General features: G+C 34.9%; 1 protein-coding gene across 6 annotated transcripts in view; it reads right to left on the reverse strand.

Moving 5' to 3' along the window:
- SS18 (synovial sarcoma translocation, chromosome 18) overlaps nt 1–16,142 on the reverse strand; it is a 76,033-nt gene that overhangs the window by 16,308 nt on the left and 43,583 nt on the right. For 3 of the 6 annotated variants that reach the window (XM_011939279.1, XM_011939278.1, XM_011939282.1), the window contains 5 exons: nt 7,459–7,626; nt 6,692–6,796; nt 3,976–4,068; nt 3,150–3,272; nt 162–295 (listed from right to left, as the gene is read on the reverse strand). In XM_011939279.1, coding sequence (XP_011794669.1) covers nt 162–295; nt 3,150–3,272; nt 3,976–4,068; nt 6,692–6,796; nt 7,459–7,626 — 623 coding nt within the window. The remainder of the gene's footprint in view (nt 1–161; nt 296–3,149; nt 3,273–3,975; nt 4,069–6,691; nt 6,797–7,458; nt 7,627–16,142) is intronic. The other 3 variants (XM_011939280.1, XM_011939283.1, XM_011939284.1) reach the window with 1 other exon arrangement.

Genomic DNA, 16,142 nt, shown 5'->3' on the forward strand with positions numbered 1-16,142 from the left:
CCGGGAGGCGGAGCCTGCAGTGAGCCAAGATCGCACCACTGCACTCCAGCCTGGGCAACAGAGTGAGACTCCGTCTCAAAAAAAAAAAAAAAAAAAAAAAGTTCACCTAATCGAGAGTGAACCAACAATGTGGCAATTCTGCAGCCGTTCAAACTACTTACCTGGTCATATCCATAAGGCCTCTGCTGGGGTGGCTGTGGTGGTCCAGGCTGTGTTGGTCTATATCCTCCATACTGCTGACCTTGTCCCTGTGGGTAGTTAGGATACTGAGGACCTGGACCACCCTGTGAAGGACCTGCAAATAATTAACACAACAAAAACCCACATAAAAAGTTAAGTCCCTAGAACTCAGGGAAAGATTTGAACTGGAGAGATGTTACAATATTTTTCTATCTAAACTTAAAAAAGATAGTTTGGTACCTTGATTTCCTCAAATGCTTTCTGAAATAAATCTGGATGGTAATAACAAGAGTAAAAATACTGTAATGCTACTTCACTGTAATTATTGTACTATGCCCTAGCCATTACAAAATATATTTCAAAATGGGTAAAAAAGACTTAGGGAGTTATAAAGCAAGTTAACTCTATGATGATAAGAAAATTAATCAATATATCTGGTAGCATTAACCAGTATGAGCAAGAGGAAAAAGAGAAAGCAAGAGGCAGAGTCAAAGAAAAATACTGAAATAACTTCTGAATAAAGTGGAGGAATAAATGATATTTACAACTGTATGACTCTAGATTTATATTTGCAATCACCAAAAGTATATGTCTATACTATGCATTGACAAATTACCAAAATATTTTAAAATAGAAACTAAAAACTTGAAAACCCACAGGTTACATGTGAAAAAACTTGATTCCAAAGTTACACTGAGAATTAATCACCTTTAATACTTTATCCATAAAAATGATTACAAATTCCAGAGATGGCAAGGGACTGATTTGGTTTGCTAAACAATTATGTCTGTTTTATAAACTCTACTACTTTCCATTGTAAAGAATGCTTTAAAAAGCATAAGCTGGGCTGGATATAGTGGCTTACGCCTGTAATCCCAGCACTCTGGGAGGCTGAGGTGGGCGGATCACCTGAGGTCAGGAGTTTGAGACCAGGTTGACCAATATAATAAACCCCGTCTCTACTAAAAGTACAAAAATTAGCTGGGTGTGGTGGCACATGAGTGTAATCCCAGCTATTCAGGAGGCTGACAGGAGAATCGCTTGAACCTGGGAAGCAGAGATTGCAGTGAGCCAAGATCGCAACATTGCACTCCAGCCTAGGCAACAAGAGTGCAACTCCGTCGGAAAAAAACAAAACAAAACAAAACAAACCATAAGCTGAAAACCTTTGACACTTAAATGTGTTTTATCATAGCCATGCAAAACCTGCCATAAAAACACTGATTTCAGAGAAAAGTGTCAAAAGAGAACAAGTTTTCAAGCTTAAATAAATTATATCAATCATTTATTTATTATATATTCAATTATTAAAACTTTATTTGTAGTGGAAATAAAGGGTTTTTTGACAATACAAGCCTATAGATAAACAAAATAGAAATTTCTCTTAGGATTCCTGATGTCTAACAAAACAGCATTTAACTATAACATACTTTAACAAATATTAAGCTTTCTTTCACCCTCTCTTACCATTGAAGGTATTTTGAAGATATTTTTCTTAAGACAACGAATTGACTTGATTTAGCTGCATTACATCTGTTTTCATGCAAATGCAATAAAAGCAGAATACTGTATTTATTCAAAGTATAAATACTAAATAGTCACAAAATGAAAAGACCATTTGGGAAGGGCAAGAAAGTTCCTTTATGAAAGACAAAAACCCATGGAATATTTCTAAAGTCACATCTAGAATTTGGAAATCAGAATTTAACATTTTTAGAAAAATACCTGACTCCCAATATCTGAGTGAGTTTCAACAAATATGCTGAGGAGGCAAGAGAATTTCAGTCTGACCTTAGTTCTAAGATTTGCTATCACAGGTAGACAGAGATGTCAACAGCAATGGCAGAGTTTAAGTCAATGACTAAAAATAATAAGATACTACCTATGTGAAAAAGAGACCCTGGTTAGGAAGAGGTGGAGTCAGTATTCGTAAGCAGCTACTTTTCTTTCAACAGAGTTATATCTAAAATGGTTATAGTAGCCTAAGAGTTAAGATTGAAATATTAGATCCTCATCATTCCCCACTCCCTATCTAGTAAGTTAGTCAGATATCCAGGTAGTAGGTATTATGAGTGAGTATATAATAGGAAAATATTGCTACACTTCCCCCAAATTCTGTACAATACACAGTTGCAATAATTCCATCCCAGTGGATATGTATATTGCTATTTAACTAGGGAATGACAAAAATATTTTCATTATGCTTTCTGAATAGATCTCATTTTTACTCAAAAAAAAAATCAGTATATCTTTAAAAAACTGTATTGGCCATTAGTTTTTAAAAATAAATTTGCTGGGCCGGGCGCGGTGGCTCAAGCCTGTAATCCCAGCACTTTGGGAGGCCGAGACGGGCGGATCACGAGGTCAGGAGATTGAGATCATCCTGGCTAACACGGTGAAACCCCGTCTCTACTGAAAATACAAAAAATTAGCCGGGCGAGGTAGCGGGTGCCTGTAGTCCCAGCTACTTGGGAGGCTGAGGCAGGAGAATGGCGTGAACCTGGGAGGCGGAGCTTGCAGTGAGCTGAGATCCGGCCACTGCACTTCAGCCTGGGGGACAGAGCGAGACTCCCGTCTCAAAATAAAATAAAATAAAATAAAATATAAAATAAATTTGCTAAGCAGATTATATACATATGGTCAATAATTATCCAATCATCAGTTTTCCAAGCACACACAAGGCTAGGCACAACAAATAGGTCTGATAATTCATTTCTCATGTCTTTTAAATGACTCCACACCTTACCTTTGGTCAATGAACCATCTCCAATTTGTAGTTCTTTTTAAACGGATTACTAGCTTATCTAAGAGCAACATTTTAAACCAACATTTTAATGGTAGACTAGGCTAAAACTGAATTTTCAACTGATAATTCTTGGAAAAATAAGTATTAAATATCCACTTCCATATTTTAAAACAATCAGCACCACATTTTTTGGGGGATAAAAATAAACTGTACAAAGCTTTACCATAGCCCTGCTGCTGTCCTGGGTAACCTTGCTGCCCTGGGTACTGCTGCTGCTGGGGTGGATATCCCTGTTGTGGAGGTGGTCCCTGGTATGCATCTTGCTGTTGGCCATACTGTGAATTTCCTACAGGATAATTGGAGAAGAGGAAAAAAAACTGAGAAGTCTGCTTAAGTTAACTTTTTTCCCTCTAAGATGCATAGCCAACAACACAAGAACAAAATGAGATGCCATATTGATTTTAGAAGTTAACAAAACAAAGAAAAAACTCAAACCAAACAGAAGGATTTCGGCCAAACAAACTGCAGTTAAAGCCAATTTTGCAAGGTTGAACTGCAGCATTTTCAGCGTCTCTGCCATACGAGCATTACATTTACTGGAACATCACAGTCATAAGATCATGACTATGCTAAATAAAATAAAAAAGACAAAATTAAAGACAGCTACAAGAGCACACACTAGCTACACGAGATCAGCAAGCTGTTTCCTAAAGGCACTATACTTATATGTAAAATTATACATATGTAAACACACACGAGAAAAAAAAGTTGAATGGATTTATGTTCAAATAGAAAATTTCCACTGAGGAAAAAATTATCTTTAATGTTTTAGTCTTTTTGTTATTGTTAGAAATGGCAAGTCATGGTTATACATTTTAAATATTTGTAAGGAAATTATTTTGATTGTTTTGGGCTCCCTGCACCTTTCAAGACAGCCAGCAACTAGTATTCTACAAGAGCTTTGCATGGGTAGAAGTTGTCTTATGCAAGAATTTTCATTCCTGTAGAAGGGGATATATATGTGTATGTGTGTGAAGGTATATAGATACCTCCTTCGTAGTAATGTTGTGAGGAATCCTCATAAGGCCTATCGTAGCCTTGTTCAGGATACGACGGTTGCTGATAACCGTAATCATTATGACCTACATCAATTCGACAAGAGACAGGAAGAAACGTTAATGGCCACTGAGTGAAAACCCTAAAAATATTTAAACTTTCAGATAAAATTGAAAAAAAAGGAAAAGAAATGGAACATAAAAAATAATTTCAATTGCATTAGCCAAAGATTTACCAATGTGATTGTTTTCATATTGAGATAACGTGCAATTTTTTTAAAAGCAAAAAGCAGTAGTTTTAGAAACATTACACTTATTGTCTTAAATCTGATAATCCTCATTGAGGGGAAAAAAAAACTATCTCCCATTTTAAAAAAAAGAGAATAAAAGTATCTAGGTCGGTCACATGTAAATAACCTAAATTAAATTAGAATGAACAAAGGAAGCAATTATCATATTTTGTCAAACACCTGTTCTGCTGGTCTCCAATTCCACAGCATATGCTAAAAACAATGCAAAATATAAAAGAGCTCCATAAGTTTCTCCCCTGAAAGAAACTGAAAAATTTTCACGTTCTAACATTTACTTGCATAAAGTTAAGTATCTCAAAGTATCTTCAGATGCAAAATTATATATCTTAATGCTGCCATTTTGGAAATCTTTAGAAAATATTTCAAGTATCATAAACATACATCTTCATAAAATTAATATTGTGTTGAGAATATATCTTCAGTTTTAAAGCACAATAAATTTTACCTTCGAGATAATTGGACTCTAGTGAAAAATAATAGTCTCACTCTTTTTTTAAGTTTCACTAAGAAAATGTAGGAAATAACCTTTCAGTTATCTAAAATCTAAACTCAATTTTACAAAAATGCCTAATTAAGGACACATGAATAAAAATCACAAATAAACGTTATTCAGTGCTCTAGTATTCTAATGTTCCCAAGCCACCTCATAAATACCTACATGAAGGGTTGGCAAACTACGGCCTGCAGTCTTAATATGGCCAGTGGCATGTTTTTGTAAATAAAATTTTATTGGAATACAGTCATGCCCATTCATTTCAGTATTGTCCATAGCTGCTTTCATGCTACAATAAGAGTTCAGTAAGACCATATGGCCCACAAAGACTAAAGTATTTATTATCTGGCCCTTCACAGAAAAGGTTTGCCAATTCCTAATCTATATATTTACTAACATAAATATCTGGACATGAGAGAAAAGAGCCAATGTTGTTTACAAATATTAATTGTCGATATAAATAGAATACTCTATGTAAATGTCAGATATAAAGTGATACACACTTATGCAAAAATGATACCCTTCAAATTAAAATCCACTAATAAAATGAAAGAAAGTAACCTTAACGTTTTGATATTTACAAAATAACAAATCAATATATTTTGAACAGAAAGGTTATACTATAACACAAATTTCACATTTCAAGAGATAGCCAGGATCAAAATAACAATGTCAAGTTTAACTCTTTAAAATGTAATTAAAAATTTAAAAAATAGAAACAATCATTTATTTTCAGCAGACTTCTCAATACCTGTAATTTAACAAAGATTTCACCTCTTTAAAATATGTATAGCTTACAACCTTACTAAAGTTTTTAATTAAAAAAAAATCTTAATACCATGTTTACATATGAAAAGAAAAACAAAACAAAACAAAAACCAATGTCCTTAAGTACAAATGTACCTTTATGCAGTATTAATAAAAAATGACAGGCAAAATGTTTTTTCAAATATCCTAAATTATATATCTTCTTGCTAGCTTACATGGGCTGCTAGTCAATGTCTGCTAGTACTTTAGCTTTAAGTTTCTTAGTTTCTCTGTTCAGTAATTTATATTTACATCAAAGGATCACATATATGAATAAGGCTTTTGGCAAATCCTAACAACCCACATCATTTTGTAATGTATTTTTGAATTATTTTTTTCTTCTACATTGTATTATAAAATTTTCAAGCATACAGAAAAATGGATGAAACTATACTGTGAAAATCTACTTGTATGCTTGGAGTATTGCTATTCAAATTTTCCTAAAGTACTGTGCATCTTACTGAACAGTTTTTCACAAGCCACCTTCTACAAAAAACAAAAAAACCCTAACTAAAAACCTTATTTCCAAATGCCTTTCCCATTCTACTCAATCTCTACACAGCTATATTATGGATATAATTTGGTCTCCCAAATTTTTCTCAAAGGCAAGCACTACTGTAAACCTTAGTTTGTTGAGAAGTATGAAACACTAATTAAAATGATGAGACTTGGAAAAATAACTCAAGAACTATATTCTCTATGTATGTAATGAATACAAGTCAACTAAGGGTGAACTTTATGGTATGTGAATTATATCTTAACGAAGCTCTTACTAAAAAAAGAGTAAATCAATAAACACAAGCTTTGGCTGAAATCAAACAACCCTAAATATATTACAAAAGGATCCTCTTTTATCTAAGGATTCCAATGACAGACTGTGATTCCTGATGGTACTAACGGAACAGCTACACAAAACATACTTTGAATTAGATTATAAACTAATGCTATCATTGGTACTTTAGAGTACTGAGGTGTTTCTAAATTTAGAAGAAACAAATTTGTTAGCTTCTTCATCCTCATTAAAACGTTTTTATATAACTCTCTACATTAATACTAGGCAGAGATAGAAAGTGGGAAAGTTAACATCAGGAAAGATTACCATCAGGGTAATATTGCTGGTTCATGCCTTCTGGAGGACCTTGTCCACCATGACTGTATTGGTCCCCGTAATAGTCTTCCTGGCCTGAGTACTGCTGTGGTGGGCCTGAAAAATGACAACCAGTCAAGAAATAAATAATGTATTCTCTATGTCATCAAAGGCTTTCTTTCTAATTTGATATTATGAAAGATTATTTCTCAACTATAGATTCCTGTTCTCCTGATTTCGCATTTCAGATACCTTTAGCTATTCATATACATATGCATACAGATACACACACAGTAGCTCCACATACCACATTTACTAAAATCAATGTTAAGACCATACATGCAATATCAAAAAATACCAACTCAGAAAAACAAATGCTAACTTCTTAAAAATAGGTTCAAACTGGTAGCAAATTTATTTCCTTTTTATTTTGACACTACAGTGCTGCGAAGTAAAATTGGGTTTATTCCTGATCCTTTATTTAATAATTTTTCAAAAACAAAACAGTATTTTCTGTTGTAAATTAGTGAGCTTTCGATATATAATTTTATGATATAACTTTTTCCAGAAAATAACAGATAAAAGAAAGCTGTGTATCAAGAAGTTCTTATCTACTTTGTGACAGCTTTGTACCTAGTAGAACCCTATCATTTGTTAAAAAAAAAAAAAGAAGAAGAAAAAAGAAACAAAAAGTCCTGACTTTGTCTAGATTAAAAGGTCATTAAAATGCACAGCCTTTCAATTACATGAGGTAGCAAATTTTCCAAATGGAATCTTACCCTGTTGAGGAGGTCTATAGGGAGGAATCTGTCTCTGACCCATCATATGATTGCCTTGGTTAACTTGACCCATCATTCCCATAGGTGGCTGCTGTCCTTGGTAATGCTGTCCGCCTCCCTGTGGCATATTGTATTGCTGAGAAGGAGGCTGCTGATGCATCATTGGACCTGAAACAAGACACAACATTATATACATAATTTTTTGTATATAACTTTAACATCTCAAGAGAAATAAGATAATCTTTTATCATATAGTCCCCAAAATATATAACGAAATGCAGTAAAAACTGATTTCAAATAATAAAAATAAGTCTTTGAACTAAAACTCACATGCCTAAAATAATCTGCAAACAAAAGAAAATAACCAGTCCATGGTGGTTAACTTGAAATCCGGCCGGGCACGGTGGCTCATGCCTGTAATCTCAGCACTTTGGGAGGCCTAGGAGGGCAGATCAAGAGGTCAGGAGATCGAGACCATCCTGGCTAACACGGTGAAACTCAGTCTCTACTAAAAATACAAAAAATTAGCTGGGCGCGGTGCCAGGCGCCTGTACTCCCAGCTACTTGGGAGGCTGAGGCAGGAGAATGGCATGAACCCGGGAGGCGGAGCCTGCAGTGAGCCAAGATCGCGCCACTGCACTCCAGCCTGGGCAACAGAGCCAGACTCCATCTCAAAACAAACAAACAAACAAAAATCCACTAGAAGATGATTCTTAGTCGTTTTTTAAAACAAAATGATATAATATATGAACATCTTGAATGTATTTTCCATTACACACTATCTAATATTTATCTATACCATCTTTCTTGAGAAGATATCCTCATGCTACACTGGGAAATACACCAAAAGTAAACTTTACAAAATCACACAGCAAATCAGCGGTCAAACCAAGGGAAAGAAACCAAATCTCTAGATTTTTACTTTGTTCTCTTTTTCAATACTCACTCATTAAATAATGGTAGACAGGGAAACTATACAAACACTTACTAGAATTTCGTAAGTTTTAATTTAGGACAAAATCTTAAGAAGTCTTCTTTCCCTTTCCCAACTACAAGATTTACAACCTAAAAAGACCTCTTTGAAACCAAAAGGCTATAGTGCTTAATATGTTAAAACACACATACATTACATAAAGACTCTCACACCTCTAAAAACACACAGCAGAGACATGCAACAAGCTGTAGGCTAAGAAATCTGAACTAGAGTTTCCAAAGTGAGCAATACTAGGGTAGCCAAACTACTACTATAGTATCACACTGGCAACAGTAAAAACGTATCACAGGAAACAATCAACAATGGCCATAAAGTCCCACATTGCCATCTAACAATGTTAAGCAGCTCCTGAGAGGTTTACTGGGCCAAGTTATGGTATGGTGAATTCACCATTTTGCCATTATAACCATTACTATCTCAGAAGTATGGATGAGTCCTTTCCCAACTTGCTGCTTATATAGCTACATACTCCTTCTCCCCCTCGAGTGACTTGGAGAAAATTTAAGTACAAAAGGCAAAGTACTAGAGAGCCTGGAAAGGTTTCGCAGATGAAACTGCCCAAATGAGCCAAAGTTCACTACGTAATTACTTAAACAATTAAAAACAAAACAAGCCCACCTCCTGAAATACATGACTGACTTACAACAGCAGCAATGATGTAAACAGAAAGACTTCACATTTCCAATCAGAAGAACTGTTTCAGAGCTGTTTTTCTCCTATTTGCCTTCTGTGCTTCTGTTTCTTTTTTCCTTCTTTTCAATTTTATTATCATAAATGTGAATCTAAGCCTCTCAAAAACTCTGGGACCCTTCTTTCAACAAGCAAATACACTCTTAGTAGAGACAAAGTGGCTGGGTTAGAGCAGAGGCAAAAGAACTTAATACTGAACGTACCCTACAACACTGCCACTTACATGCTTTCACAGTCATTTCCTATAAACTCCTAACAACTACCATAGGTAAGGACCCTAATTCTCAATTTTTTTAGCCAAGGAATCTAAAAATCAAGATTACACAGCTAAAAGATATAAACTGAGAATAAGACAAACCTCAAATTTGATTTCAAAGCACATGTTTATTCTATTTTTCACTGCCTCTGTTAAAAAATAAGCTATAACAAATTTGTAAGCCAGGCGCGCTGGCTCACATCTGTAATCCCAGCACCTTGGCAGGCTAAGATGGGTGGATCACCTGAGGTCAGGAGTTCGAGACCAGCCTGGCCAATATGGTGAAATCCCAACTCTACTGAAAGTACAAAAATTAGCTGGGCATGGTGGTGCACACCTGTAATTCCAGCTACTCGGGAGGCTGAGGCAGGAGAATCGCTTGAACCTGAGAGGCAGAGGTTGCAGTGAGCTGAGATCATGTCATTGCACTCCAGCCTGGGCAACAAGAGTGAAACTCTGCCTCAAAAACAAAACAAAACATAACACAAAACAAATTCACTAGTTCCAAAGCAAATAATCTGCAACAAAAAAGTTCCAAAACACTAACTAGTTTAATAGCAGTCATAACTTTCAAATATATGTTGTATATACTAAACTGTTAAACACTAACACTCATAATTCAATAGGTAACCTGATCGGACATTTATGTAATTCATTTTCAGTAAATGAAGGTTTTGCCACTTCTTCTCCAACACTTTCTAAAGACCTCCTGTCTTAACAGAAGGTAACTATATAACTAAAACCTGTAATATTAGAACCAAAATTAAAAAGTAAGCAAAACCATAGTAGCCAAAAGAAAAAAAAATCCAAAAAGATGTATAACAAAACACTAAACCTTGTTCTAAAGGAAAGCAAAGTAATTGTAGCTTAAGCCCTAGATAGAAAAGACCATGCCACTTGTGCTTTATCTTTTGGGACTGTGAGCAATTCCAATCCCAAAGAGCTCAATTACTACTCTTCTTTTACTGTCACTTCTCTCCCTCAGAGGATCCCAACATCCTCTGATCCTGAACATTTCAGGATCAAACCTAAAACCACAGAGAGAATGGAGTCATCTAACACTACCAAAACAGTACATTTCATAATTTTCCTTGAAGCCTTGTTTATCCATTAAACAAAAAAAATTTATGACTTTATGACATCAATTCTGATTGTTTAGGAAGTATATTATTTTCCTTCTTAGAATAATTAAATTATGCTACACTGGCAATGTATATTATCTCTTGAGATACTAATGAAACTAAAAGAAGTAAACTCAAAAGGTTATCCCAAAATGTGTTCTAAAAATTTGTACTGCGGAGTGAAATAGCATTATAAAATGCGTCTTTTATAACTATTTTCTGCAAACAATGGCATCATACATTACTACAGACTTAAAGGTTATTCTTCATCTTTTACATAAACCATTTTGATGTTAAGACACACTACAAAGCGTGATAATACATATGCAAAGAGCCTACTGATATCTTAATTACCTAGAATATATTTTTGCAAGTGTTTTGCAAGGGCATATAACAAATACTTACCATTAGCACATTATTTCTTCCCATTTTGAGTTTTATATTCTAATAGACATTCTATAAAAACAACACCCTTTATTTTAAACACATGTAAAATCCTCCCAAATTACCATATTTTATATTATCGGAATTCTTTGCTCCAATGAGATGGTTAATACTTAATTTTATCTTAAGTCAGTGGTCAAAACGAAAAAAAAAGAACTTTTTTTGAAGAGTAAGTCAAGGATCAAATTTATTGAGTTCCTATTAGGTATAACACCCCAGGCTAGAAGCCATGGTGATATACAGATGTGATGAGCACTGTCACTGTCTATAGTGACACACAATTAGCTAGACTGAAAAAAATAACTTTTAAATACTTAACTATAAAGAAAACATTGTTTTAATCTGTCAAGAATTCTGAATGATGTAATTTTACAAATATTCTACATATATAGAACGTTGATACATATACACAAATATTTCACATCTTCAGATGCAAAACAATACACTAAAATTTTATAAAAATTGTATCATTAATCTATGAATTATTTTAAATAATATTGTTTAAAATGACAGCTAACATTTAATGAACACTTACTATGAGCCAGGCACTAAGCTAATAGCTTTATTTGTATTATTTATCTTCCCCAAAGCCCTATGAAACGGGTATTATTATCAACTTCTTCACAGACAACAACATTTAAGGCTCACAAACACTAAGGATCTCACCCAAAGCTGTACTGCTAAGAAAGGCTCTAAATTAGTTGCATAGCTACTAAAGGGTCCAAAGCACGTGCTCTTAATCACCATGTGTACTTCCTCTCTAAATTGAAATCATACTTTTCCCATGCCACTATCTCCCATGAAAATAGTTCTGTATAATACATCTCTATCACTATAATATAAACATCTTAAAATACAAGAAATTTCTTCACCCCACCTACCTTTTGTAAGCTTAAGACCATGAAACTCCATAGATAATACCCTCCTCAGGTCTATTTTCACATTCACATTTCATCATTTACTGCTCACATTTTACTACTTGTTCCTTAACCATTTAATCTCAACTAATCCAATTACAGCTCTTATTTGGAGTTATTTCTAATAATTTATTTGCAAGAATCCCTGTATTCCAACAAACTCAATTAGCTAACTTACTATCTGCTTAAATAGCTGCTTAAAAAGAATAGGATTCTTTACTTACCTAAATTATACACCTGTCCACATCAAGAATTTTTAGTAGTTAATAGGATGTTTAGACATAATATTAAGGATAAAAGAACAAGAGCAAGAAAGAAAATGTAGGATGACTATCCCAGCTCAGTAAGGTCACTGCAGTCAAGCACAAATTTAGCTGAGTTTCCTAGCACCCAATGAAAAAATGGAACCATGATTCTAGCTAGTAAAGAGAACAGCTCATTAAGAGATACAAAATCTTTCATAACATTAAAACTTTAGAAAAAAATCTCATAAAAGTTTTAAAAGGTATTAAAAATAGTATCAATTTTGTTATTGCCAATTGTTTCTTTAGTGACACAGACCATGTTTACATACAGTTATTCACGCTAACCATTTCTTCAAGCTGGTTATTCTCAACTGTGGGCAATTTTGTCCCTCAGGGGACACTGTTATAGCAAGAAGATACCTGTCCAGCTAATCAGTCAACAAATAGGATAAAGCAGTGAAGACAACAAGATACAGTTCTTCAATTCATAGAACTCAGAGTCCAAAGAAAAATAATTAAACACATTTTTAAAAAAATTATGTAATTATAAGTAGTACTGCTTAAAGGATTTTAAGTATATAGGCTACTATACTTAAGTGAATTTGCTTAATAATTTAAAATACAGTGAAGAGGTGTTTTTTATTTTATGTTGTATGCTTTTCATATTTTTTAGATTTTTTTTTTTTTTTTGAGATGGAGTTTCGCTCTGTCTGGAGTACAGTGGTACAATCTCAGCTCACTGCAACCTCCACCTCCCAGGTTAAGCAATTTTCCTGCCTCAGCCTCCCAAGAAGCTGAGACTACAGGCACACACCACCACGTCCAGCTAATTTTTGTATTTTTAGTAGAGATGGGGTTTCTTATGTTGGCCAGGTTGGTCTCAAACTCCTGACCTCAGGTGATCCGCCCACCTCAGCGTCCCAAAATGCTGGGATTAGAAGCATGAGCCACCACACCTGGTGAAGATTTTTCAAATTTAACATTAGTTATTTTAATAATCAGAAAAATTTACTGATTACTAAAATCAGGAAAAAAATCAGAAAAATTTAGTAAATTTACTTAATTGGGATTTCCTATAGCTCCTTTCATCCTGGATGGGGGTTTTGGGTCATGCAGGGGGTAAAGGATCGAGATTGGAGACTGAGATCAACCACATGGACAAGTGATCAATCAAATCTACATAATATAGCCCCAATAAAAACTCTGAACACTGAGGCTAAGGGAAACTCCCCTGGTCAGCAATATACCCTGTGTGTATTATCATACATCTGTGAGAGGAGCACAACATATACTGACGACAGTCCAAGGAGAGGACAACACAAACTTTGCATTTGTTCTCCACATTTGATCTATCAGCAAATCCACTCTACCTTCAAAATACATGGTAAATATCCCAAAACTGACTACTTCTGATTACCTCCATAGCTATCATACTATTTAAAGCCACCATCATCTCTTACTTAAACACAACAAGAGCCTTTTAACAGGTCTCCCTATTTCACCCTTGCCCAATTACAGCCCATTTTCTATACAGCTGCCAAAGGCATTTTTTCAAAACCATATATTCAGATCATGTTATTCCAGTCCTCAAAACTTTCCAGCAGTGTATCTCCTTCCACAGAATAAACTCCAAAATCCTTTATAAGACTAAAAGACTTTCAAGGCCTAACCTTCAACTATCTCTTGGACCTTATTTCTTATGACTTCCCACCTTCACTCACTCAGCTCCAGTTCGACAGGTCTCCTTGCTATACCTCAAACACACCAAGTATGCTCCAGCGCATACTTGCCATCTGCCTGTGCCACACTCTTTTTCGAGGTATCTGCTCACCACCCTAAAATGGCATACATCCTTATTTTTCTTTTTCCCTTTACTTTGCATATTTCTCTTCATAACACATAACATTATCTGACATATTTGTATCTGAATCCTTAAGATAAACGGAGAGCTTTTAACCTTATAACATTTATATTGTTAGGAACTTACTAGCATTTCCCAAAGTGTCTATAAAACTTTATAGTCTTCACTTTGCAGAGTAGTTATCAGACCATATCAATGACCATGCAAGCTGAAATCATGCAAAATGATCTTAATAATCAGTAGGAAAAAAATCATAATTATTCCATGGCCTTTAAAAATTTGGTCAAAACATTGAAAACTCTATTCCTGTCAGTTAAAAATACATAGGAAAATGAGAAAATACTTAATTCACTGTAACTTTAAACATTAGAAACATTGAGAATTGGCCAGGTGCAGTGGCTCATGCCTGTAATCTTGTACTTTGGGAGGCCAAGGTGGGTGGATCACTTGAGTAGGACCAGTTCAAGACCAGTCTGGCCAACATAGTGAAACTCCATCTCTACTAAAAATACAAAAATGTGCTGGACATGGTAGCGTGTGCCTGTAATCTCAGCTACTTAGAAAGCTGAGGCAGGAGAATTGAAACACTTGAACCTGGGAAGTGGAGGTTGCAATGAGCCAAGATTGCACCACTGCACTCGAGCCTGGGTAAGGGTAACAGAGAAAGACTCCATCTCAAAAAAAAAAGAAAAGAAAAGAAACACTGAGAATTAAAGTGTTTCACTTCTTTGTAAAAATCCGATCAAGAATAATTTGAAAAGTAGTTCCCTTCTCCTAATGGTATACATGACAATTTAGAGTAAGTCTCTCTTCCACAGCTTAGCAAATTGTTATACTCCTTTCTAAGTTTGGATTGGCATCCAACATTTTATCCTTTACACTTTCAAAGTTGTGAAATATTTCCAAGAATTTCTTTAATGTGAAATATTCTGCCAGTCTTGCTTCCTCTGGGACATCTTCATCCTTTTCATCACAACTACTTCTCTCATTTGTATCAATGAGTTCTCCTTCATTAAGCACCTGCAGTGCATACCCAGATTCTTTCAAATGGCAGTTACGTCAACATTCCCACAGTCAGCAATTTATTCAGTAACTCCATTTACACTGAATTTGGATTTCATTTCCAGCATTATCATTTTTCATTTCTTTGTTGCACTTTTATCTATGTTGGCCAAGTCCCTCTTTCAATTATCCAGGTTTGTAAAACCTCATATAGGTTTACTGCTGGGAGCCAAGGAAGCAACACAACAAGCTTTGCTGTATGTGCATAAACTGACAGATGCACGGTGACCAATCACCGACAAAATCTAAAAGTAACATCCATCACTTATCATGACAGGCATCTGTTATTTATGTAGTGATTTGCAGACTGAAGAGAGAGCAGCTAAGAATTCGTACTTTATACAATTACTCTTAGTTAATGTACCATGGTAACTGAAATTCAAATGGTGGTGTTGGGGGAAAAGGTGTTATTTAACTTAACTGTGGTAACTGATATTCATGCGTATCAGAATTGCATACAGCAAGGCCTGCCTGTTTTTCCATAGGATGTCTGTTTCCTCACGCACAGAATGACAGTAATAGTACCTTACCTACTACCTCAAGGATGTGAGAATTAAAGAAGACATGCAAAGCATTTTGATAGTTTTGTTTCTGTTAGTGCATGGCACTAACAGGTACTCACTGAATATTAGCTGTTACTTTTGATAAGCAATATGCCAAAAAAGAAAAGAAGAAAAGCTCTATGGTAATATACTCACGTTAACTGAAATCAAATCAGTTTCTTTACTAAAAATCTTCTCAGGCCTTTTAATAGTCTAATAAGCATGCTGAACCTTCCAAAGTATTTTACTAGTAATTAGTAAATCTATTAATACCATAACTTAGCAAATGCTGGGTCAAAGTTCTGATATAATTGGGAAAGAATTACATTTTTTCCATGAATATTACCATTTCAGAATCCTATCACTGAAACTATTTTAAAAAGTTAAATTCCAGCCAGACACGGTGGCTCATGTCTATAATCCCAGCACTTTGGGAGGCAGAGGCGGGCAGATCACAAGGTTAAGAGATTGAGACCATCCTGGCTAACATGGCGAAACCCCGTCTCTACAAAAAATACAAAAAAAATCAGCCGGGCGTGGTGGCGGGCACCT

The sequence above is a fragment of the Colobus angolensis genome, unplaced genomic scaffold (genome assembly GCF_000951035.1).
Source record: "Colobus angolensis palliatus isolate OR3802 unplaced genomic scaffold, Cang.pa_1.0 Scaffold18, whole genome shotgun sequence".
In the NCBI taxonomy this organism is placed as follows: domain Eukaryota; kingdom Metazoa; phylum Chordata; class Mammalia; order Primates; family Cercopithecidae; genus Colobus; species Colobus angolensis.